We start from the raw sequence: 25,050 nt of genomic DNA, 5'->3' as shown, positions 1-25,050 counted from the left end.
AACCTTTGTAAAAAGACAACCCAATTGAAAAATGGGCAAAGGATTTGAACAGACATATCTTCACAGAAGATACATAAATGGTTATTAAGCACATGAAGACATGTACAACATCATTAGTCATTAGGGAAATGCAAATCAAAACCATAGTGATATACCCACTAGAGTGGCTCTAATTAGAAAGGTGGACAATAACAACTGTTGGTGAGGATGTGAGGAAATTGGAACCCTCAGACATTGCTTGTGGGAATGTAAACTGTCTGGTAGGTCCTCAAAAGGTTAAACATAGAATTACCATATGACCCAGAAATGCTACTTCTATGTGTATGCACAAGAGATTTGAAAACATACGTTTCATATAAAAAGTTACACATAAATGTTTGTAGCAGTATTATTCATGACATCCAAAAAGTGGAAACAACCCACATGTCCATCAGCTGATGAATGGATAAACAAAATGTGGTATAGCCATACAATGGAATATTACTCAGCCATAGAAAGGAAATACTGATTGAATCATGCTGTAATATGTATGAACTTTGAAATAATTATGCAGAGCGAAAGAAGCAGACACAAAAAAACACATATTGTGTGAATCCACTTACATGAAATGTCCAGAGTAGGTAAACTTAGAGTGAAAGTAGGGAGATGAGTGGTTGCCAGGGCTGGGAAGAGGGAGAAATGGAGAGTGATGGATAATAGGGGTGGGGTTTCTTCTTGACAGTGATAAAAATGTTCCGGGGGGGGGGAAACCATGAAATCGTACGCATTAAAAAGGTGAATTTTATGGTACTATATGAGCTATATCACAATTTTTTAAAAAAGAAAAAGACCTTTGGGCCTAACACAACAATAAAATAGCCATGAAGCCTATAGAGATATGTGCTTGTCTTACTGTTTATGATGGTCCTACGGACTCTTTTTCATAGCAAAACAGCTCTTCCCATTGTCTAATTCCGAGCTGGTTTTTGGGAGCAGTTTATAGAGGCAGGCAGTCTCTCTCTTGAATCCCAAAGGAGGTGGTTATCTACTCTTTGCCACTTTTATTTAGGCCAGAAACCCCAGGGTCTTGGCCTTTGGCTCTCAGATCCTTAAGTCAACTGAGACACTTTACCATGTGTTCATTTAAATAGGGTAAGACTCTCATATTTTGTTGTTGTTAAAATAAGAAATCTAACAGAGCCAAAGGCCTTTCTCTCATCATGCAGGAGGAAAGTGCCAGTGGGTCCTCTGATTATGTGATAAAGCACTCTTATAAATATGAATACTGTTTAGTATTCAGTATTTGTTCCAGTCAGTATTTATTCAATTTTGTATTCAGAGATGATAGTTCTATCAGTATTTCCAGGGTTACAAATAATCAAGAAAATAATCGGAATTACAAGTTATTTTTTTGTAGGCCCTAGAAATAATTTTTTTTTTAAAGATTTTATTTATTCATTTGAGACACAGAGATACAGAGAGAGAGAGAGAGAAAGAAAGCATGAGCAGGGAGAGAGGCAGAGGGAGAGGGAGAAAAAGGCTCCCCGCTGAGCCAGGAGCCCGATGTGGGGCTTGATCCCAGGACCCTGGGATCATGACCTGAGCCGAAGGCAGACGCTTAACCATCTGAGCCACCCAGGCGCCCCCCTAGAAATAGTTTTATAGTCATAGGAGTTTTTAGAGACCCCCTTTGTTCAAACTCTACCTGTGGGGAATGTAAGTTAGGAATGGATAGACACCGAGGTCTTGATTTTGCACAGGAAGACAAACTTGGTATTCTTATGAATGCTTTCGGTGTCAATACCTTAACAAATGAGCATTTTGCACTAATTTTATACCACAGGAAGGTTTCTCTCAATAGCTGCCGAGGAAAGAGGTATCTCATCTCTTTTAGGGACTTCTTTTTTCTCAGTTATGAAGACTTGCATTTTAAAGGATAGATTCTAGAATTCATTAGTCAGCATTATACACAAAAGCACGCAGAGCTAACTTGTAGTGGCAGAAATGGAGCTAAGTAATAAAAGTGAAGTGAGGGGTCTAAAACGTTAGTCATTCTTATAATCTCTGGGCTCTGATTCATCCTTTAACTTCCTATCTCACCTCCACCACCAGCCCATGACATGGCTGAACACAGCACCTGGCATGGATAGTCGTGCTTTATAAATGTATTTTCAGTGAATGAATGAATGTCTAGATTCATGCCTACTGTTGTCATAGGAAAGAATTCCCCCCAGAAAATTTAAGTTCTTTTGAGCCTGAAGCAATCTGCTTGCCCTATTAAGTGGGTCTTCCGAACCAACGGCTTGTTTCCATAATAATGGAACTGTAATGAGTACACACTGGGACAGCCATACCAGTTGTTAAATATTTATGTTCTTGAGTGTCTGACTTTACCTCCCTGGCCCGTTTCCGAGGACCCATGAGGCCTCAGGATTGCAGCCACTAAAGTGGGTAACACGTGGACCACAGTTGGCCTCAGGACTGCTTCAGCATTGTATCTGACAACTGTGCTGATTGGTCCATGCCTGCTCTAAACAGTTCTTAAATATTCTGAATTGTTACCACTGTGGACAAGGGCACACTCCACTCTTGGCCTGGGCAACTTATCTTTTCACTTTCCAAGTACCATAGTTCCTCAATCTTTCCCTGTGTATCTGTGGCAGATTTTTATAACCCTGCTGAAGCTGACCACATATGGCCTAGTCCCAAAGCAGTAACCAGTCATGATTTTTCCTTGTATTTTTTGATAGCGTGAAGGGGACACACAGTGAATGAGACCACGTACTCAGGTCCACCTTCCCTCTCTCACACATTTCCTCACACTCTGCAGTTCTTTGGGTATACCTCTCTTCTGAGCTTCCCCTTCCAAAAGTCTTCTGCCCTAGCAATACTCGTCTTGTTCTCTGGCCCTTCCACCCTTCCTCCCAACTCTACATCATACACACACTAAATAGATATAAAATCTAATAATGGTAATGCCAGAGTCCAACTGGAATGCTGGAATCTCAAGGACATCTAAGAAACTGAGTGAGAAAAGCCAAGACCTTTTTTAGAAGGTAGGAAGAATGCAAGGTAAGAGTACTTGCTAATGAGTGCTTCGCCCCTTCCCCCCATCATATCCTATTTGTCCTTGTTCATCAACCTAATTTCTTTTAGACTATTATTAATTCACCCAACCTACAAATATTTCATGAGCATTGGTGAGATAAGAAGAAATGAGGTTGATACCTGAGAGTGGAAAAGAAGGGATGTATCCAGTTCCCAGGCAGGAGTACCAGCCAAGAGGCTGACTGCAGGGCATTACCTGGAGAGGACAGAGCCACAGGGGGTGTCCAAAGAACTTGGGCCAGATCAGAGAAGTCAAATTTACCATCAACCAAATCCGGGGACAAGTTTGAGGCTGGGTGTGGACAGCAGAAGCCTGCAAGTGGATGAATATTGGAACTAGCAAGATGGGAGATAAGGAACAAAGGCGTGAGGGTGAGCGGGCCAGAACATGTGTGTGAACAGGGTGGAGAAACCCAAAACTCCTCCGACAGGGAATGAGCTCCATACTGTGAGAAGGCTGGAGGTGGCCAGGCCCCAAGGAGAGATTCAGGCTTCATGTGCATAGAGGGTATTGTTTTGTAACCATGGGCCTATTCTAATGCTTAGGGCATACTAACCAGCATCCTGTGTGACCCATGCACCAAATCCCCGACTCCTTGGAGCAGAATTCCCTGCCAGGCTCCACCCCTTTAGCTTATTTTGTAGTTCTCACTCAGGGCATTGGGAGAGATGACTTGTGCTGTGTGATTAGAGGTCTTGAGCTGGTGGATTTGGCAGGAGATAACCTGACATCTTCTCCAACTGCAAACCCCACATCCCATGTAAAAGGAGGGGAATAGAATTGCCTTGGAAGTATGACTCTTTCCATGTCAAACCGAAGTTGCTGACCATCTCCGCCAAACTTCCATAATTGAACAAGCCACACTTTACGGGCAGATAAAAGGAGAGGCAGGTGTCAACTGAGACCAGATGAAGTTTTTTTCCTGGTCAACTAGCAACTATTACATTATTATTACATGCCAGTTTCTAGCAGTTATTATTCAGTATCTGTCATTTTCTTGTTTCTGGTCACTGCCCTGGATTAGAACCAGATTTTATTAATTTGTTAATAAATTCAAAATTATTAATTATTAAGCAATTAACATAAATAATTAAGTAATAATTAAAAATTATTGATTTATTGCTTTTGCTTTAAATATATAACAGCAGTTTGAGGTATAAAATTCAACAGTTGCTGCTTTAGAGAGGAAAAGTGGATGGGCAGGGGACAAAAGACTTATTTTTTCCAATATATATCCTTTTGTATATTTTGGGTTTTGTATCATGTATATGTATTACCTGCTAAAAATAAGTTAATAATCATATGATCTAATAATACCACTTCTGGGCATTTACCCAAAGAAGACAAAAACACTAATTTGAAAAGGTATATGCACCCCTATGTTTATTACAGCATTACTTACAATAGCCAGATTATGGAAGCAGCCCAAGTGTCCATTGATAGATGAATAGATAAAGATGTGGTGTGTATATACAATGGAATCAGCCATAAAAAGGAATAACATGGATGGATCTAGAGGGTATACTGCTAAGAGAAATAAGTCAGTCAGAGAAAGACAAATACCATATAATTTCATTTATGTGTGGAATTTAAGAAAACAAAGAAAAAAAGAGACAAACCAAAAAACCGACTCTTAACTACAGAGAAGAAACAGATGGTTACCTGAGGGGAGGTGGGTGAAGGGATGGGAGAAATAGGTGATGGGGATCAAGAGTACACTTACCATCATGAGCACTGAGTAATATATTAGAACTGTTGAATCACTGGATTGTACACTTGAAACTAATATAACACTTTATGTTAACTACACTGGAATTAAAATAAAAAAAACAAAAATAAAGGAGTTAATTAATTTTTAAAAGCTGCAGCTTGACTTCTTTAGCATTTAATTTCCTATAAGAAAGATACAGCTTGATCTGCCATTCTTCTCACTGCAAATCCCACCAAGAATTTGCTTTTGTTCATTTCTTTTGAGACAAACTATATTTTCCTTTCTCTAGGATGAGCTGAAATTACTTGGAAAGCAAGGGACCACATTACTGTCATGTATTCAAGAAACAGCAACCAAAAGTCCTACCAGCAAACTCAATCCCAATGAACTAGAGAATGTAGCTACCATGGAAAGGTGAGTGAGAGAGGGGGGAATATGTAGAACTCGATCTGAAACAGCCAAGAACAATTGGTACAGCTACTCCTGGGTCTTGGTGGAGTCAAGAAAGAATAGTATTTGAGAAAACAAAGGCAAAAAGATGGTATCTACCGACAGAGATGTTTTTATGAGAATGCTATTCCCTCCTTTTGTGCTATGCTCTCATCCCAGGATTTCAAGGGAGATGGTAGTACGTATTTATCTATATTTCCAAATAACAGTTTGGTTAGATGCTATGCTTTACACACCTGTCATCTCAGGTAGAAAACAAAAGGCACAAAGTTAAGGTTACCTGGGGGCACATTTCAAAGCACAGCAGCTGCATCCGAAGTGAAGTTTCTGCCTAGTGCTGAGGGTGTCCTGATAGAAAAATGGAAAATTTTTCCATTTCCAGCTGAACTGTGAGAAAGTCATAGGTGACAGAGACTTGCATAAAAAGGAGATTCCCGTAGTTCTTAACACTGACTGGAAACATAGGGGTTATCTACATAACCCTACATGGACTCCTGTGGAAATGAACACTAACCACAATGTCACTCTCTCTTTCTTGACAGGTTGTTACTTCAGTTGGATGAGACAGAAAAAGCCTTTAATCAGTTTTGGTCTGAGCATCACTTGAAGCTTAACCAATGCCTACAACTACAACACTTTGAGCACAATTTTTATGAGGTGTTACTTTCTTGTTGAATAGAGCTTTCTTTCATGGTTTGGTGACTTCTGGTTCTCTTTTCTCCCTTGAACTCTGGATATTGAGTGTCCCTCTTCTCCCTAATCCAGCCCTCTCCTTATATCCTTGCTTCCTCATTGATTATTCTCTTCTCCCTTTTTCAGTGGGGTAGCAATATTCTAGCATCCTATTTTCCTGTTGGCATACATGATATTTCATGTATGTTTTATCTTCCTTTTTGACTGATAATCTGTGAATGTAGCTATACTCTTTCATCTCTATGTGTCTCGGCACCATAATCCTCTCTCCACCCCTGCCCTGAGCTTAATCTAAACGCTTATGAGCTGTAAAAAGAAAATGTATATATAGATACACAAAAGTCCTGAATCCTTTTTGGATTTTCAAGTTTTCTTAGAGTATATAAACCTATATCTCCAGAGAGGTGCTCAGGGCTTATTTCTGGATGTTCTAATGTGTCTTACAGGTTAAGCTTGCCCTGAACAATTTGCTGGCAGAGCAAGTAGAGTTTACAGACATTGGAGACAGTGTGATACGCGTGGAGCAACTTCTTAAGGAACATAAAAACCTGGAAGGAAAAGGCGAGGTTTGTTTTTTGCTGTTTTTATGGACTGGGAAGGAAGTTGCTGTGTATAGTGACAGATCATGTCCACTCATTATTGTTGGAAGTTGCTAAAGGACACAGGAATGCCCAAATCCTGCCTTTTCAGTCCCCACTGCCACCCCAGGTGGGGTGAGGGTTCCGGTTGACTTGCCTGCCCATACAAAAGCAGCGGGAGGAAAGGTCACAATGGACACATTATTGACCAGCAGGATGTGGGGGGTGGGAGTTGGTGGTAAGGAGGGGAAACGTGAAAAGGGGAAACCAGAAAAAAATACCAGCTGGTTTTATAACAAGCAGAATGGTGCAAAGGGGGAAATGGGTCCATATTAGTTCTGCTGCTACACAGAGTTGGCAAAGCTTTCTCCTTTCTCATGCCCCAAGAGTTGTCAATATCAAACTTGTAAAAGAATACGTGTTTCACAATTCTCATACCAGAATTAGACAGTTTACCAGATCTGCACACAAGTCAGCAGGTAGCAGTGATTCTATTTTAAGTCCTTATCAATTTGGGTTATTATGAATTAAGAAAGCCGAGTCCTCTCTTTCTAGAGAAGTTCCTTTTTGCTATTCTCAAATTAGATTCTCTATATTTTTGTCTTTTGGGCACCGTGTCCTTGATGATTAGCACTTCCTCTCTGAGCTTATCTAAATGCATGTTTCCCACATGGTAATTTAATAGTATTAGAGATTTGCTTCTCAAAGTGTGATCCTCTGACCAGTGCATAGATGTCACCCGAGTGAGAACTTGTTAGAAATATGGAATCTCACAACCCCCCCCAGAATTAGAATCTGAATTTTAATAAGATCCCCAGATGATTGACATGTACTTTATAGTTAGAGACATACCTTCCCCTCCCCAAAGGACAAGTAACAAATGTAAACCAGGTTCACTCTGACCCTAAGAGGTATCAGTTGTAGATTCTGAACTGGAGGTGCTTCTACACGTGCGTGAACACATGAACCCACCTGTGCACCCAGACTCTCACTCAAGAATCCCATCCTCCCCTATGAGCACTCCCTCTGTTACCAGTGATCATTTGACAACTAAACATTTTAGTACTATAGGCATGGGTAAACAAACATTTATCAAACAATAAAAAAAATTGAATTTCATGTACCTGATGACTATGTGTCTCAGATTCTCTAAGACAGTCCCAATTTTATGTAATTTTAGTTTTTTTTCAAGAGAACTCCTTATGAAATGTAGATACTATGTATTTTCACTTGCATACATTCATATATTAGGAAAAAAAGCCTCATCAAGCCCAGTCCTTATATTTTGGGTTTGGAAAAATATGGCCATGGCATATATATGAATGAAAGTAGCTACTGACCTGCCAGGAAGGCATTCATTCATCACAAGGTATTCCTTGTCCTAGGTTCTGTGGATATGGTGGCAAACCAGTCAAGACCCTGCTCTCATAGAGTTTACATTCTACTGGAGAGAGAGATGACTAAAAAGTAATCAAATAGTAATATCAGATACATGTGGTATGAAGAAAACAGGATGTAAGAGAGAGTGACTTGGGGTGCTACTTCAGCTCAGGTAGTCAGGAAAGATCTCTCTGAGAAGGTGACCTTTGATCTGAGCTCTGGATAGCCATGCAATGATTTGGGGAATAGCATACAATGCAGAGAACCCTCAAGTGTAAAACTTTTGAGGCAAGAATGAGGTTGGTGAGTTCAAGGAATGTTGCCTGAAACATAGTGAGTCAGGAAGGAACAAGGTGGGAGCAATGGTGGTGAGGACTGGATTTTATTTTCAGTGGAACCTACTGGGGGGTAGTCTGGGTTGGGTTTTAAATAGTGTGACTGAGGGGCGCCTGGGTGCTCAGTCCATTAAGTGTCCAACTCTTGGTTTCAGCTCAGGTCATGATCTCAGGGTCATGCGGTCCAGCCCCATGTTGGGCTCTGCACTCAGTGCAGAGTCTGCTTGAGATTCTCTCTTCCTCTCCTTCTGCCCCTCCCCACTCTTGCACATGTGTGCTCTCTCTCTTTCAAATAAATGAATACTTAAAAAAAAACAAACAGTATGGCTGATCTGCATCCACTTTCTCTCTTCTGCCCCTCTTCTTGGACTTGAGATCTTTGGAACATACTTTAAAGATTGCTGACCAGAGCTAGGGGAGAAACCTATGGTCATGGGACATAGGAATGCTTTGTGAACCCATGATTGATCTTTCACAGCCAAAGTACCAGAACCAGGTAGACTGACTCACAACAGATGACCTGCAGAGCCCAGGTTTATTAGTTTTACCCATTCTGTGCCTTGTTTACCCTGTTGTTTCTTTTTTACTTATTTTCTAAAGGATGCAGTAGACCTATTTCTCTGCCTTTAGATGAACCAAACAAAACTATCCTATCATAACCAGGACCTTTTTAACATGTTTTCCCATAGATTTCTAAAAGAGAGTGTTTCTTCAGATGATTTTAAAGGCTTGGCTAATCTTTCCATTTGTCCTGTAAAGTGTTAAAGGAATAAGGTGATGTCTGTCTAGAGTCCACCAAAACCTGCTTAGGTTTGTCCTTCACTCAGCACTCAGGGGTCAGCTTCCCTCCTGGCATAGCCACTCACTGATATCTGGGTTGTTGCCAACTTCCTTATTCTGTACAATGATATCATCCTTATGGGTAACCTCTGAGCCAACTCACTAACCAGACGTCTGCTGCATCCTAATTGAGCCTGTTCTTTTATCTTTTTCTGGTTTGATGGTTTAGCAATTTTTTTTTTTAAGAGAGGGAGAGAGAATCTCAAGCAGGCTCCACTCCCACTGTGGAGCCCCACCCAGGGCTTGATCCCACAACCCCAAGATCATGATGATCTGAGCTAAAATCAAGAGTTGGATGCTCAATGAGCCACCCAGGCGCCGCTGGTTTAACAATCTTTTGAAAGGTCATTTCTAATTCTGAGAGACAATGGTGGTTTCAACCCCCACTCTTACTTCTTTTAAGGTGGAATTTGCTGTAGGGTTTTGGCTATAAGGCATGCTGGGGCCCTTGGTGATGGGTCAGCAGAGAGCAGACAAGGACTGGGCAAGGGAACCAACCTGATTTTAATCTTGACCTCTCCCCACAAGACCAAGGGCCCAGCAGTTATAGTACATGTCCAGGAAGGCTTGGAACCCAGATCATTAACCTCCTAGGGATGTAATCTAGCTGGAGGGGCATGACTTTTTTTTTTTAATGGAAAATTTCAGACACATGCAAAAGTACATCAACTAGTACAGTGAACTCCCATGTGTATGCTCAGTTTCCACAACCCTTAACTTTCTGCCTTTCTTGTTTCATCTGGCCCCACTTCCCCACATGTACATTTCATTCCTATGCCATTATTTGTGGGTTCATTCTGGGTTCCCTGACATAGAGCATCACCCTTTCTCATCATTTTCTTTCACAGCAGACATTTTCATCTTTCATATGTCATAGCAGTAGATTCTGGGGAAAAATAAGCTGTTATTACACTAGGGATTTCTGAATTACGTGTTGCAGCTTGACTATCCAGCCTTCTAGAATTTTCAGTATGTGAAAGATGCCAGGATGGCTTATGATCAGAGCACCAGATTTCAGCCATTTCTTTCTCATTACTTCTCTTTGACTTTGGTGGTTTTGTCACCTGGTTTTCTTTAGCAGAAGCTATATAGATTAAGAAATAAGTTGCGATTTGGAGGTTTTATGGTAAAGTTCTTTGCAGGCGCCTGAAGGATGTGATAGTCATGGGCTCTTCAGCCATCATTTATAGCATATACGAGGAGGCCAAGGGGGCTGGAATGTGACAAGACACTGGTTTTGGAGCCAGACAGAACTGGATTCAAATCTCTGCTCTAACAACTACCAGCTGTGTGCCCTTAGTCAAGTCTCTTAGCCTTTCTGAACAACCCTCATCTGTAAAAATGATAATAACCATTGCCTATTCCTTGTGAAGATGAAATGAGGTAAAGGCTTCGTAAGGACTGGAGTGTAGTAGGTGGTCAGAACCTGGAAGCTCTTATTAGTACCCATTCATTTCAGTTGAGTGACCTTCCTGCCATCCAGTGTGGCTCCTGAGTCACTGCTCACCCCTCCTCCAACATCTCAGTGTTTAAGAAGTTCTGAAGGGTGCAATGCTGCACGCCAAGCAAAGGGCAGGCTGTCATCACCACGAGGTGCTTGGAAAATATTCTGGGGGGGAAATTCCCTGGGCCCAGAAAACTTGTCCTGTTCTTAGTAAATTCACAGCTGGACTTAAAAAAAAAAAAAAGTCAACAGACTTCCTTGCCAAGTTTTCATGCTTCTATATTTGGCTAGAATCAGACAGGTTTGATCAAATGAGGTCCCTAAGCTTAGGCGGAACGAATGCAGCCATTTTTCTCTGTGTTTGTTGGTCAGAACCAGATTCCAGAGCCAGACTTCCTGACTTTGAAGCCTGGCTCTTCCCTTTCCTACCTGGGTCACTTTGGGCCATTTTTGCCTCTACTTCTCCTTTGTTAAATGGGGCCTATGTCAAAGGGTTTGTTGCAAGGAGTAAAAAGAAACAGTTAATTTAAGCATGGCATATAGAAGGCTCTCTGAATATCAGCTGTTGTCACAGAGGTAACGGGGCAAATTCTGTGCTACGGAATGTTTCTTAGGTTCAACCTGCAGTGGCCGAGCAGTTCTGGTAAGAGCGTCTCATCCATTCTTCATTCATTTTGCAAGTATTTGTTGATCTCCTACTATTCCAAGTCCTGTTCTAGGTTATGTGGACACAGCAGTGAGGAAAACAGTTAAAAATCACCGCCTGAGGAATTAGCATTCTAGCCTTTTCTCAGGGATGGCAACCAGTGCATTATGCACTGGGTATTTATCCCTGAGTTCCTTTAAAATAGCCATTGCTTGACTTGTGTCACTTTATTCTTGTATCATTACTCAGTTTTGTTTTACACAACAATCATTTATTCTTTAGTACCTAATTTGTACCATGGACGTCTTAAGTTGTGTAAGAGCTGGTGCATGCTCACAAGGGTCCACAGCATAGTGCGGGCAATAGATTAGTGATCACAATACAGCGAAGTACCTGCTCTGATCAAGAAAGGGCACAGAGCGTTATGGGAGCACAGAGGAGGGGCATCAAAATAAAATGGTGAAGTTGAGAAAGTTTCCTGGAGAGGATGCACTCTGGAGGGTGATGTAGAAGTTAGCTCCAGAAGAGTGTAGGTGCATCAGGAGGTGGGGGATGGAGACGTGGGAGTGGGGGTGGCCAGGGAAAGATGGGGTTTTCTAGGCAGAGGGAGCAAGTAGAGAAGCCATGGAGGCCCCAAGCTGCCTGAATATTTGGAGAGCTATTAACAGGTCGTTAGTTGGGTTTATAGCAGAGGATGGGGGTGAGGAAAGGGGAGGCGGAATAGGCACAGATATGAGCCAGGTAACGAAAGGCCCTCTGTGCATTGCTCAGGAGTTTGAACTTTTCTCTTGAAGACCGTGGGGAGCTGGGGAAGGATTTGAGGCTGGGGAATGATGTAGACATGATGGGATGCTGTAAGGGAGGTGCTGCTTCGTCAGTAGTATGGAGCATGATTTGAAGGAGAGCCTGAAGGAAAGCAAAGAGACCAGCTGTCCTGGTCAGAAAACATGGAAGCCAGAATAGACCTCCCAGGAGGTGGTGGAGGAGGGTTCAGAATTTGAAAGTTGTTAAGGATGTGGGCTCTGCAGGGTTTGGTGAATGACTGGCCGAGGGGGGGGGGGCAGTGTTTTAGAGATTGTTGAAACCATAAACCCCTGTAAGTTAAGAGAGGGGCAGGATGTCATCACCTTGAGTCATCATAACTCCTTGTGTTACTGTAAAACGTTAAACCAGGGCAAATGTGTCTCACTGGGATGTGCAATTGTCAGCAAGGGTGCACATGGAAGTCATCTGTATTCACTCACAGGTCAATGTTGTTTCACACAATTCCAGCCAAGTATATCACTGTGTCTTCTAGTTCCCTGGTTAATTCATTCTATTGATCAAATATTTATGAGATACTTCTAAGTGCTTTCATGGAGCTTGTGTATTGGTAGGAGTGGGTGGAGGAGGAAAGAATCATAAGTGAAAGTAAACAAAGAAGGTAAGTTCAGGTAGAGGTAAGTGCTGTTAAAAAAAAAGGAACTGAAGGGAGAGAGAGGGCCTGGGCGGGTGGGTTGCTGGGAGTGACTTAGATAGTGTAGTCAGAGAAGGCCCTGTGAAGAGGTGAGCCAAGAATTTACCTGAATGACCCTAAGTGAAGCATCCCGGGGAAGGACCCTGAGGCAGGAGCTAGTTTGGTTGCCATCCTTGTTTAAACCATGCCTCCTACCAAGTATATAGCAATACAAGCCTTTCTCAAGAAACAAGAAAGGTCTCAAGTACACAACCTAACCCTCCACCTAAAGGAGCTGGAGAAAGAATAGCAAATAAAGCCTAAACCCAGCAGGAGAAGAGAAATAATAAAGATCAGAGCAGAAATCAATGAAATAAAAACTAAAAGAACAGTAGAACAGATCAACGAAACTAGGAGCTGGTTCTTTGAAAGAATTAACAAGATTGATAAACCCCTGGCCAGACTTATCAAAAAGAAAAGAGAAATGACCTAAATCAACAAAATCATGAATGAAAGAGGAGAGATCACAACCAACACCAAAGAAATACAAACAATTATAAGAACATATTATGAGCAACTCTATGCCAGCCAATTAGATAACCTGGAAGAAATGGATGCATTCCTAGAAATGTATCAACTACCAAAACTGAACCAGGAAGAAATAGAAAACCTGAACAGACCTATAACCACTAAGGAAGTTGAAGCAGTCATCAAAAATCTTCCAACAAACAAAAGCCCAGGGCCAGATGGCTTCCCAGGGGAATTCTACCAAACATTTCAAGAAGAATTAATACCTATTCTTCTGAAACTGTTCCAAAAAATAGAAACGGAAGGAAAACTTCCAAACTCATTTTATGAGGCCAGCATTACCTTGATCCCAAAACCAGACAAAGACCCCATCAAAAAGGAGAATTACAGACCAATATCCCTGATGAACATGGATGCAAAAATTCTCACCAAAATATTAGCCAATAGGATCCAACAGTACATTAAAAGGATTATTCACCACGACCAAGTGGGATTTATCCCTGGGCTGCAAGGTTGGTTCAACATCCGCAAATCAATCAACGTGATACAATACATTAACAAAAGAAAGAAGAAGAATCATATGATCCTCTCAATAGATGCAGAAAAAGCATTTGACAAAGTACAGCATCCTTTCTTGATCAAAATTCTTCAGAGTATAGGCATAGAGGGTACATACCTCAATATCATAAAAGCCATCTATGAAAAGCCTACAGCAAATATCATTCTCAATGGGCAAAAACTGAGAGCTTTCCCCCTAAGGTCAGGAACGCGGCAGGCATGTCCACTATCACCACTGCTATTCAACATAGTATTGGAAGTCCTAGCCACAGCAATCAGACAACAAAAAGAAATCAAAGGCATCCAAATCGGCAAAGAAGAAGTCAAACTCTCACTCTTTGCAGATGATATGATACTTTATGTGGAAAACCCCAAAGACTCCACCCCAAAACTGCTAGAACTCATACAGGAATTCAGTAAAGTGGCAGGATATAAAATCAATGCACAGAAATCAGTGGCATTCCTATACACCAACAACGAGACAGAAGAAAGAGAAATTAAGGAGTCGATCCCATTTACAATTGACCCAAAACCATAAGATACCTAGGAATAAATCTAACCAAAGACACAAAGGATCTGTACTCAGAAAACTATAAAATACTCATGAAAGAAATTGAGGAAGACACAAAGAAATGGAAAAACATTCCATGCTCATGGATTGGAAGAACAAATATTGTGAAGATGTCAATGCTACCTAGAGCAATCTACACATTCAATGCAATCCCCATCAAAATACCATCCACTTTTTTCAAAGAAATGGAACAAATAATCCTAAAATTTATGTGGAACCAGAAAAGACCCCGCATAGCCAGAGGAATGTTGAAAAAGAAGGGCAAAGCTGGCGGCATCACAATTCCGGACTTCCAGCTCTATTACAAAGCTGTCATCATCAAGACAGCATGGTACTGGCACAAAAACAGACACATAGATCAATGGAACAGAATAGAGCCCAGAAATGGACCCTCAACTCTATGGTCAACTCATCTTTGACAAAGCAGGAAAGAATATCCAATGGAAAAAAGACAGTCTCTTCAACAAATGGTGTTGGGAAAATTGGACAGCCACATGCAGAAGAATGAAACTGGACCATTTCCTTACACCACACACAAAAATAGACTCCAAATGGTTGAAAGACCTCAATGTGAGACAGGAGTCCATCAAAATCCTAAAGGAGAACACAGGCAGCAACCTCTTTGACCTCAGCCGAAGCAACTTCTTCCTAGAAACATTGCCAAAGGCAAGGGAAGCAAGGGCAAGAATGAACTATTGGGACTTCATCAAGATAAAAAGCTTTTGCAAAGCAAAGGAAACAGTCAACAAAACCAAAAGACAACAGACAGAATGGGAGAAGATATTTGCAAATGACATATCAGATAAAGGGCTAGTATCCAAAATCTATAAAGAACTCATCAAACTCAACACCCAAAGAACAAAGAATCCAATCAAGAAATGGGCAGAAGACATGAACAGACATTTTTCCAAAGAACACATCCAAATGGCCAACAGACACATGAAAAAGTGCTCAATATCGCTCGGCATCAGGGAAATCCAAATCAAAACCTCAATGAGATACCACCTCACACCAGTCAGAATGGCTAAAATTAACAAGTCGGAAAATGACAGTTGGCGGGGATGTGGAGAAAGGGGAACCCTCCTACACTGTTGGTGGGAATGCAAGCTGGTGCAGCCACTCTGGAAAACAGTATGGAGGTGCCTCAAAAAGTTGAAAATAGAGCTACCATATGATCCAGCAATTGCACAACTGGGTATTTACCCCAAAGATACAAAAGTAGGGATCCGAAAGGGTATGTGCACCCCGATGTTTATAGCAGCAATGTCCACAATAGCCAAACTGTGGAAAGAGCCAAGATGTCCATCGACAGATGAATGGATAAAGAAGATGTGGTATATATACACAATGGAATATTATGCAGCCATCAAAAGGAATGAAATCTTGCCATTTGCAACAATGTGGATGGAACTGGAGGGTATTATGTTGAGCGAAATAAGTCAAAAAGAGAAAGACATGTATCATATGACCTCACTGATATGAGGAATTCTTTATCTCAGGAAAGAAACTGAGGGTTGCTGGAGTGGGGGGTGGGGTGGGAGGGATGGGGTGACTGGGTGATAGACACTGGGGAGGGTATATGCTCTGGTAAGCGCTGTGAATTGTGCAAGACTGTTGAATCTCAGATCTCTACCTCTGAAACAAATAATGCAATATATGTTAAGAGAAAAAAAGAAGAAGAAGAAGGTAGCAGGAGGGGAAGAATGAAGCAGGGGAAATCGGAGGGGTAGACGAACCATGAGAGATGATGGACTCTGAAAAACAAACTGAGGGTTCTAGAGGGGAGGGGGGTGGGAGGATGGGTTAGCCTGGTAATGGGTATTGAGGAGGGCACATTCTGCATGGAGCACTGGGTGTTATGCACAAACAATGAATCATGGAACACTACATCTAAAACTAATGATGTAATGTATGGGGATTAACATAAGAATAAAACAAACAAACAAACAAACAAACAAACAAAAAACCATGCCTCCTACCTGGATTATTGCAATAGCCACCAGCTGGTCTCCTTGCTTTGCCTCTTCTCTGTCATTCTCAACATTACAGCAGGAGCAATTCTTTTAAAAATGTGAATGAGACCCTCTCCTCAGAGCCCTCCAGGGCTTCCTACACCACACTGAGTAGAAGCTGAAGTGCTCAGAATGGCGTTGGTGCCCTCCCCAACCCGGGCTCCCTCTTTCTCCTGATTATGTCTCCTACTCCTTTCCTGCTTGCATCCTCTGTTCCAGCCACAGTGGCCTCCTCCTGCTACCTGAACATGGCAAACATGCCCCCACCTCTCAGCCAAGTACTGCATGGTTTGTCCCTCACTTTAGGCCTTGGCTTCTGTGTCAAGGGTTCCCAGGTCCACACTCAGATTTGAAGATTTGCTAGGGGGCCTCACTGGACTCAGCATGTAATTATACTCACGTGGTTATGATTTATTACAGTGAAAAGACACCAAGCAAAATCAGCATGGGAAAATGGATGGGGCAGTCTGTTGGGAACCAGGTACAAACTTCCAAGGTTCCTCTTCCAGTGGAGTCCCATGAGATCCTGATCTCCCCCAGATTTCGCCCCCCCCCAAAGGAATGTGACACCATTGTGAAATGTTATCTATCAGGGAAGCTCATTAGGGGCTCAGTGCCCAGTTTTTATTGGGGACTGGTCATGTAGGTAGCCTCTGCCTGCCATATACCAGAATTCCATACTCCCAGAAAGAAAGTAGGGATATAGTATAAAGCATGTTTTTTGCACAAACAGTTAAGGCATGGTGAGCCATTCTTATCAGGGGATGATAGGTACCCTCCTGACATTCCTAGATGGCACCCAAGGGCCAACCTTGAAAGCAGGCCTTGCAAGGACAACAGTCTTAGGCCTGTTATGTTAACATTTCTGCACTGCTTGGATGGCTTTCTTTCTTTCTTCTTTTCATTCTTTCTTTCTTTCATAAATATTCAATTTATTGAGGTAACAATAAAGTCTAGTTTTTCCTTAAGCTTTCAAGTTCAACTACAAATCTTTTTGTTCCTTTTTTCCCCTTTTTAAAAAAAAATTTAAATTCAATTAATTAACATAATGTATTACTTGTTTCAGGGGTACAGGTCTGTGATTCATCAGTCTTATATAATACCCAGTGCTCATTACAACACATACCTTCCCCAGTGGACTTTGTGGATGGCACTTTCTCAGCAAACCCTTCTCTCACCCATCCTACTTAAAATAGAACGTCCTCCACCAGCATTTCCTACCCTCCTTTCCGTTTGACCTTTCTCCATAGCATGCATCACTAAGATATTATATAATCTACACACCTAATTGTTTATTGCCTGTGTCTCCTCTTAACATGTAAGCTTCATGAGGGCAGGGATTTTTGCTTCCTTGATTACCACCAAACCCCTAGCACCTAGGACAGTGTTTGGCACATGGGAGGTCCTCACTAGTATGTGATGAATGAATTAAAAATAGATAAACATGGAGGCACCTGGGTGGCTCAGTTGGTTAATGTCTGACTCTTGATTTCGGCTAAGGTCATGATCTCAGGGTCATGAGATTGAGCCCCACATCAAGCTCCACGCTGGGCATGGAGTCTACTTAGGATTCTCTCTCCCTCTCTTAAAAACAAAACAAAACAAAACAAATAAACACGGCACATGCGGTTAGAACAAAGCAAGGCATGCAGAGAGAGGTAGGAGGCGTGGTTGCTGGGCAGATGAAATCAGAGCAAACTGGGATTCTGAATCTTGTGAGTTGCAGGAAGGGGTTTAGATAAACATATTTCTTTTTTTTTTTTTTTTAAAGATTTTATTTATTTATTTGAGAGAGAGAGAGAATGAGAGACAGAGAGCACGAGAGGGAAGAGGGTCAGAAGGAGAAGCAGACCCCCCGCCGAGCAGGGAGCCCGATGTGGGACTCGATCCCGGGACTCCAGGATCATGACCTGAGCTGAAGGCAGTTGCTTAACCAACTGAGCCGCCCAGGCGCCCATAGATAAACATATTTCTTAAGTCTCATGATCCGCCACAGAGTTGTCCAAACCAGATCTTTACTAGTTTCCCAAATTCAGCTGACTCTTCTCTCTCCTCAGGGCCCCATGTCTGATCCTTTTACTTCTCCATTTAGTTGACAGGGGAATTCAGAATCTCCAGTTCTGGTCAGTATAACACTTCATGCTCTTCTGACAAAAACCTCCAACTGTTGTTAAGAGTTGAATTACTGGTACTATTTATTTAGTAATCTGAGTTCTCCATTAGATTGAAAATCATAGCTTGTTAACTGTATCCTCAGTGCCTAGCCCAGAACTCAACAGACATTTGAATGAGTGGTTTGCTCTTCTTCAGAGTGCAGGTGACCCTGGACTAGGCTAGACTTCCTGGAGACCTTGAACTGTGAAAGAGCTTTCCCAGGTTCTGTAGCCACGACTCTCAGCCTAAGACCTGACATCTCCCCAGGCTCCCTCCAGGTTTGGAGCACATGGTAGGCAAATATCAGCCTCACCATGACCTGGCTTCTGATGCTTGGCTGTGGATGTTCACTTCACAGGAGCCCTTGGAAAAGGCCCAGCTGCTTGCAATAATGGGGGACCAGCTCATCCAAAGCCACCATTATGCAGTCGACTCCATCAGACCCAGATGTGTAGAGCTCAGGCACCTCTGTGATGACTTCATCAATGAAAGCAAGAAAAAGCATGACATTTTAGAGAAGTCCTTGGAGTTGCATAGACAGCTGGACAAGGTGAGCACAGCAAAGCCACGACCATGATGTTTGCTACATTTTCTGTACAGGAGTTTTAATCATACTCATCCTCCCTGCCCTACAGAATTGCTGAGAGGATAATTACTTCATGTAAAATAGTGCTCGAGAGGCATTAAAAACTGTACAGATTCTAGGTCAGAGAAGTATTGGAAGTCAAAAGTGCCCTCACCATCCCACCACATCCCATTAGAATGAACAAATGTTCATTTGCCTCTATGTGGACCTAGACTTAGAGTGTGTTTTGGCCTGGCCCCATGATTCCCTTTCAGGCAGAGAACGAAGCACTATATTAACAAAGTGCTTCTCTTTATGTATAGGCATTAATCCTTTTGGAGAAGCTTAAGTAATAATGACCATTATACACTTCTACCATTTATTGAGCACCTACTGTGTTCCTGCCAGAAACATAATTATGTCACCTATTCAATCCTCAATAAAACCTACGAGGAAGGTATTAATGACATTATTTTATAGAGGCAGAAACTGATATTCAGTGTGGTTAAATCAGTGGTTCACAACATTTTTTTAAAAAGATTTATTTATTTATTTGACAGGGACACAGCAAGAGAGGGAACACAAGCAGGGGGAGTGGGAGAGGGAGAAGCAGGCTTCCCGCTGAGCAGGGAGCCCGATGTGGGGCTTGATCCCAGGACCTTGGATCATGACCTGAGCCGAAGGCAGACATTAACGACTGAGCCACCCAGGCGCCCCTGGTTCACAATATTTAATACATGAGAACCAGTTTGCTAGAATTGTAGACTCTCTAATGTGCCATTCCGGAGACTGAGATTCAGTAAAGTCTAGGATGATGCCCAGGAATCAGTATTTTCACCAAGTTTCCAGGTGACTCTGGTGCAGGTGGTACAGGGACGACACTGAGCAACTGTGGGATAAGTGATTGCCCACAACCACCCCCAGGGTAAAAATAGGAGATTGCAGATTTGAAGTCAGGACTGCCATATTCCAAACCCCAGGCTCCCTAGACTAGACAGCAACACTGTGTGCAGAGGGCTCACAGGGAAGGGGCACAGCCCCTGCTGCCCTTCAGTGGTGATCTCTGGGGCAGGTGTCTGGGGCAGTGACTTCTGGAGCTTTCCCTGTCAGCTGTTTGCAGGCAGCATGTGACTCATGGCCATGAGTCAGCATACTCCATTCCCAAAGCTGTTTCTCTGTGATGGCTAGGGGCACACACCCAGGCTGTTTATGTCATCCCAATGCCAAAGGGATTGTAATGTCAATGAAATACAACTGTTCCAGAAGCAAGTGGCTCAGAAGGGCCTGGTCCACAGCCTGCTCTGTGTGCTGAACTCTGCAGGATCAGCTGTGGTTTTCCTCACTCCATTTCTGCTCCAGAGATAATAGCCTAATGCTGATGTGTGGAGTGTGTGTGTGTCTGGGAGAGTAAGTATCCTCTGTGACTCTGTGGAAGAACCCAACTTAATGTTTTCTATAGATTTAGGCATGATGTTTCAAGAGAAATATATCAAAGCACGTATATATCATGCATATAGAGCATATATCTAAAATTATAGAGTATATATTAAAGCATGATTTACATTATTTTGAAAATCCAAAAATGTAGGAAGGAGGAGGAGAAGAGTTACTGTGGACACCTACACGTCTCATTCCCTTCCTCATCCCTACACAGAGATAATCATTAATTTTTAAATATATTATGTTTTGTTATTCTAAAAGTAGTACACATTCAATGTAAGTAATTTAAAGGACAAAATAAAGACAAATAGAAGTTGCCCATAATTTTCCCACTTAGAGCTAACTACTTCGGAGTGCTCCCTTTTGCTCTTTTCCCCTATGGTTATTTTATGTAGCTCTTCAGGTCACACAGTAAATGGAAATGCAGACATACTTGCGCTGGTGCTTCTTTCCACATAAATATTCAGGCAGCACAAGGGCCCCTGTCTTTCTGTTTAAGTCTTTTAAAAATTGAATTGTTAGAGTTCATCACCTATCTGATTCCATCCCAGCATTCTGGAAAGTTTGAATATTGCTATCCTGAGTTACAAAGCTTTGCATTCTTGGATGCTTCTCTAGGACAGACAAATGCCAGTAAATGCAAATGTGGACAGAGGAAAGTAGTGTTTTTGTTAAGAGGGACACTCTAATGCCCCATTTGTCACCCTATGCTCTTATAATCAATTAGGATACAAGATGAGTAGCCTAGAAGGCAAACTGAAAAGTCATTGGTTACATCCCTCAATGGTGAGACCAAATTTAGGAATACCTAACTCTTTTGGAGATGTAGCAATTACTGTCAGTGGAAAAGAGAAGAATGTTTATACAAGTCTTCTTACTGACTGGATGACTTCCCTGAGAAATGGACAGACATAAAATTAGTTTGGGTTTGTCCACCGTAGAGTTGTGTTAGGAGTGGTTAGACTTATGAACTTTATGCTGTCCCACAACAATTTTCCGTTGTCTCAGGATCCTTCTAGACCACAGATAAGCTCAGGCGTCCTGAGGGTTGTGGTGGCTGAGTTGTGGTCAGGCTGACTGTGTAGGGCACTGTGTTTCTTTTGAAAGGTCAGCCAGTGGTGTGAAGCAGGAATCTACCTTTTGGCTTCCCAAGCTGTAGACAAATGCCAGTCACGAGAGGGGGTTGACGTTGCCTTGAACGACATTGAGGCATTCCTGAGTACAGCGAAGGAGTACCAGTTGCCCAGCCACATGGAGTTTTACAGCCAGTTCGAGTTGATACTCACCATTGACGTCAAGGTAATGTTTCTGGGTTATTTTAATCTTGTGGTTGGAAAGGAAGCACTGGGTGGCCTTTTGCCTATTGCTTAAGAAAGTCCCGGTAGGATGTACTGAGCAGGCTCACCAGTTCCTGAGTCTCAGGTGGCATCCTAGCCTCTGTGCTTCCTGGCAATCTGACCCTTCATGGTCTGACCCAAATAACACCTTCAGTAATTCGTTTCTCTCCAGATGCTCATGAGCATCTCTGATGTATCATGCACTGTGCTGAGGACACAGCAATGAGAAGAAATAAACACGGTTCCATCCCTGATGGAATTTAGTGGGAGAGGCTGACATTAATAAATGTCAAACACAAAACGTAAGAATGTGTTACAAGCTGAGATAAGTACTGGGAAGGAGAGATTTAGGATCATGTGATAGAAGAACTTGACCTTGATTGGGGATCACTTGAGCCAAGTCCTGGAGAATGAGTAGAGATAATGGGGGAGCCTTTCCAGACCAGAAGTAATAGCATGTGCAGAGGACACAGGGCTGGAGGGAAGCTGGCACAAGTGCAGAACCCAAAGGCCAGGGTGGCTGGAGTACAGAGAGCAAACGAAGGGGGTTTGGGGTGAGATAAGAGAGGGGCAGATGAGGCAGAACTTTAAGGGCCACATTGAGGAGTTTGGGTTTTATTCTAAGAGCACTGGGAAGTCACTGAAGGATTTAAGCAGGGGAATAACTTGATTGGATTTGCATTTTGAGAGGAGCACTGTTCTATGAAGTCAGCAGAATTATGGATAGCCCATCTTCCTCCAAGATTCACATCACCTTGTATGTATCTCTCCCGTAGGACCTTCTTTACTTCTTTTGAGTCACAGAATCTGATTCACATACTTTCAGGGTTCTTGCATACTCAGAGTGATTGAAGGGAGTTTGAGGTAGGCACTTTTTACCAAGATATGGGCAGGATTTAGGGAACCCAGTAGGGATGGTGAAGGTCCCTGGGGCTACAAGCAAGAAACAGGAAGCAGTTACCACCCATAAGCATAAAGGGCAAAGGAGAACCCAGGAGGCACTGTAGCTGTGACCGTGAGAGGCGCTAGTAAGGGCTGTGGTCTTGGCCAGAGGGGTGCAACCACCGATGGGGGAATATATATCCCTACTCTCCTTGCTCTCTCTTTTGGATTTCCTGGTAGTGCTTCCTATTGGCCAAGGCAATTAAAAGCCCATGGGCAAGTGAGCCTATTCAACAGAGTCTGTAGAGGTCAGCTTCCTGGGACACAGAGCTGGGAAAAAAAGATGTAGTAGGGTGACAAATAGGGAATATCCAGCATATATAACTTTTCTAATTAATTTTATGGGATACCCTAAAGTCCATCCATGGATTCAGGCTAATAGCCTTTGCTATAATATGTTACATACCGTACTGTATTCTACTTACTCTATTTTTTTTTTAAAGATTTTATTTATTTATTTGACACAGAGAGAGACACACAGCAAGAGAGAGGGAACACAAGCAGGGGGAGTGGGAGAGAAAGAAGCAGGCTTCCCATGGAGCAGGGAGCCCAATGCGGGGCTCAATCCCAGGACCCTGGGATCATGACCTGAGCCGAAGGCGGACACTTAACGACTGAGCCACCCAGGTGCCCCTGAAGGCAGACGCTTAACCGACTGAGCCACCCAGGCACCCCTACTTATTTACTTTAAATGTCTGTCTTGCTTATTACACTGGGAGCTCCTGAAGGGCAGGAGCCTCATTTATTTCTGTGTCCCTGTGCCTAGCTTTTGCCTGGGGTCCAGTCCGTATTTGTTGAGCAAGCGGGCAGGCAGGTGGCAGAGTGGGCCAAGTACAGTGGAGGCAGCTCAATGTGGAGTTGTACCTTAATGATGTTCTTTCCCTGAAACCTTTTGGTGGTAAGGTGTGATCTTGGTAAGGGATGGGGGATGGGTAGGCAGACACCTTCCCCCAACACAAGGACTTCCTTGCAGAGGGAACAAAGGGACAGCCCTCTGGTGGAGGTTCTACACTGCAGACCCAGTGTTGGTAGCTCCAGGTCAGATTCCTAAGGCAGGATAGTCTCACCCAGCTCCAACTCCATTAGCTGCTCAAATGAGTGTATTAGGTCAACCAGGGAGATTTGTGGCTACAGCTGCTGTTCTGGCCACAACTTCAGCAAACTTCCTGGCCATACCACCTACCAGGAAACGAATAAAACTTAATAAACCATCTCTGGAAAATAAGCAGAAACATGGAGGAAGGAGAGGATTATAAGAGAAATATTTTTTTAAATCCTATATGTCAAATGGATCAAAATAGCCCCCAAACCCATCTTTTCTTCTTTTGGTTTGGAGTAAAATTTTAGGTTATAAAACTTAAATATCCTGTTGTGTCAGAGAAAGTTTTGTCCACTGAGAAGTAATGACTTTGCTGTCAAAACTGGTACTCTATACATATAGAAATATTATTCCTAGCTATATGTGTATGTAGATATGGTACAGACACATGTATCTTTTTATTTTGACAACTGAGATAGCCTAGAAGCGGACACCCCCCAGTGTCAATGAGCACATCTAGCACTGAGATCTTGGTTTCTAATACCATTCTTCAATAAAAGACTCCGGAGCTCCTTGGAGAAATGGCTGATTCTAGGGCTAGGGCAGGGAATATACAAGATGATCCTAGAGCATCTTGTAGTGCCAGAAGGAACTACTAAAAACAAAACAACAAACCACAGTGATGGGACATAGGCAGCAACCGAAAAGAACGCCCATGGCCAATGCTAGAACAATTTGAGCAATAAAGTTAATAAAGTGGTTTTGGATTACAACCCAAAGTATAAAATACATATCCATGAATCCATTCTCTTATAAATAAATGATGGAATAAATAAATAAATAAATGGGGCAGAAGAAACTCATCTCCCGTGCAGAAGCATTCTAAATTATTTATGTAGTTACTTTGCCCTCAAGGAGGTAGAGCATAATTTCCCAACCCTTAAATGTGGTCTGTACATAGTGACTTCCTTTCAAAGAATACAGTATGGGGAGGGAGAAACAAAAAGTGACTTTATGGTGAAGTTACTTTACACACACGACCTCAGCTAGGTGGCATAGGTCAACATCAACAGTGTTGTCATGCAGAAATGATGTACTTTGATATGATGTGATGAACATGACACTTTATTTCCATGATCTTACCCCCACAACCCATAGCTCTGGGCTAATTATGAGAAAAACATCAGATAAATCCCAACTAAGGGACATGCTACAAAATATCTGACCAATACTCCTCAAGATAGTCAAGGTCATCAAAAACCAGGAAAAGCTGAGAAACTGTCACAGCCAAGAGGAATCTAAGA

The 25,050-nt window shown here is 42.4% G+C and overlaps 1 protein-coding gene across 1 annotated transcript in view; it reads left to right on the top strand.

Annotated features, from left to right (window-relative positions):
- The window catches only part of MCF2L2 (MCF.2 cell line derived transforming sequence-like 2), a 239,307-nt gene that overhangs the window by 94,689 nt on the left and 119,568 nt on the right, over window positions 1-25,050 (top strand). Inside the window, exons 8-12 of the mRNA XM_034999667.1 lie at window positions 5,089-5,213; window positions 5,792-5,906; window positions 6,389-6,508; window positions 18,782-18,973; window positions 21,536-21,727. Coding sequence (XP_034855558.1) covers window positions 5,089-5,213; window positions 5,792-5,906; window positions 6,389-6,508; window positions 18,782-18,973; window positions 21,536-21,727 — 744 coding nt within the window. The remainder of the gene's footprint in view (window positions 1-5,088; window positions 5,214-5,791; window positions 5,907-6,388; window positions 6,509-18,781; window positions 18,974-21,535; window positions 21,728-25,050) is intronic.

Source organism: Mirounga leonina, unplaced genomic scaffold, assembly GCF_011800145.1.
Source record: "Mirounga leonina isolate KUSES-001 unplaced genomic scaffold, KU_Mleo_1.0 Mir_115, whole genome shotgun sequence".
NCBI classification, from domain to species: domain Eukaryota; kingdom Metazoa; phylum Chordata; class Mammalia; order Carnivora; family Phocidae; genus Mirounga; species Mirounga leonina.
The sequence above is the reverse complement of the archived record's forward strand: the minus strand, read 5'-3'. Positions and strand labels throughout refer to the sequence as shown.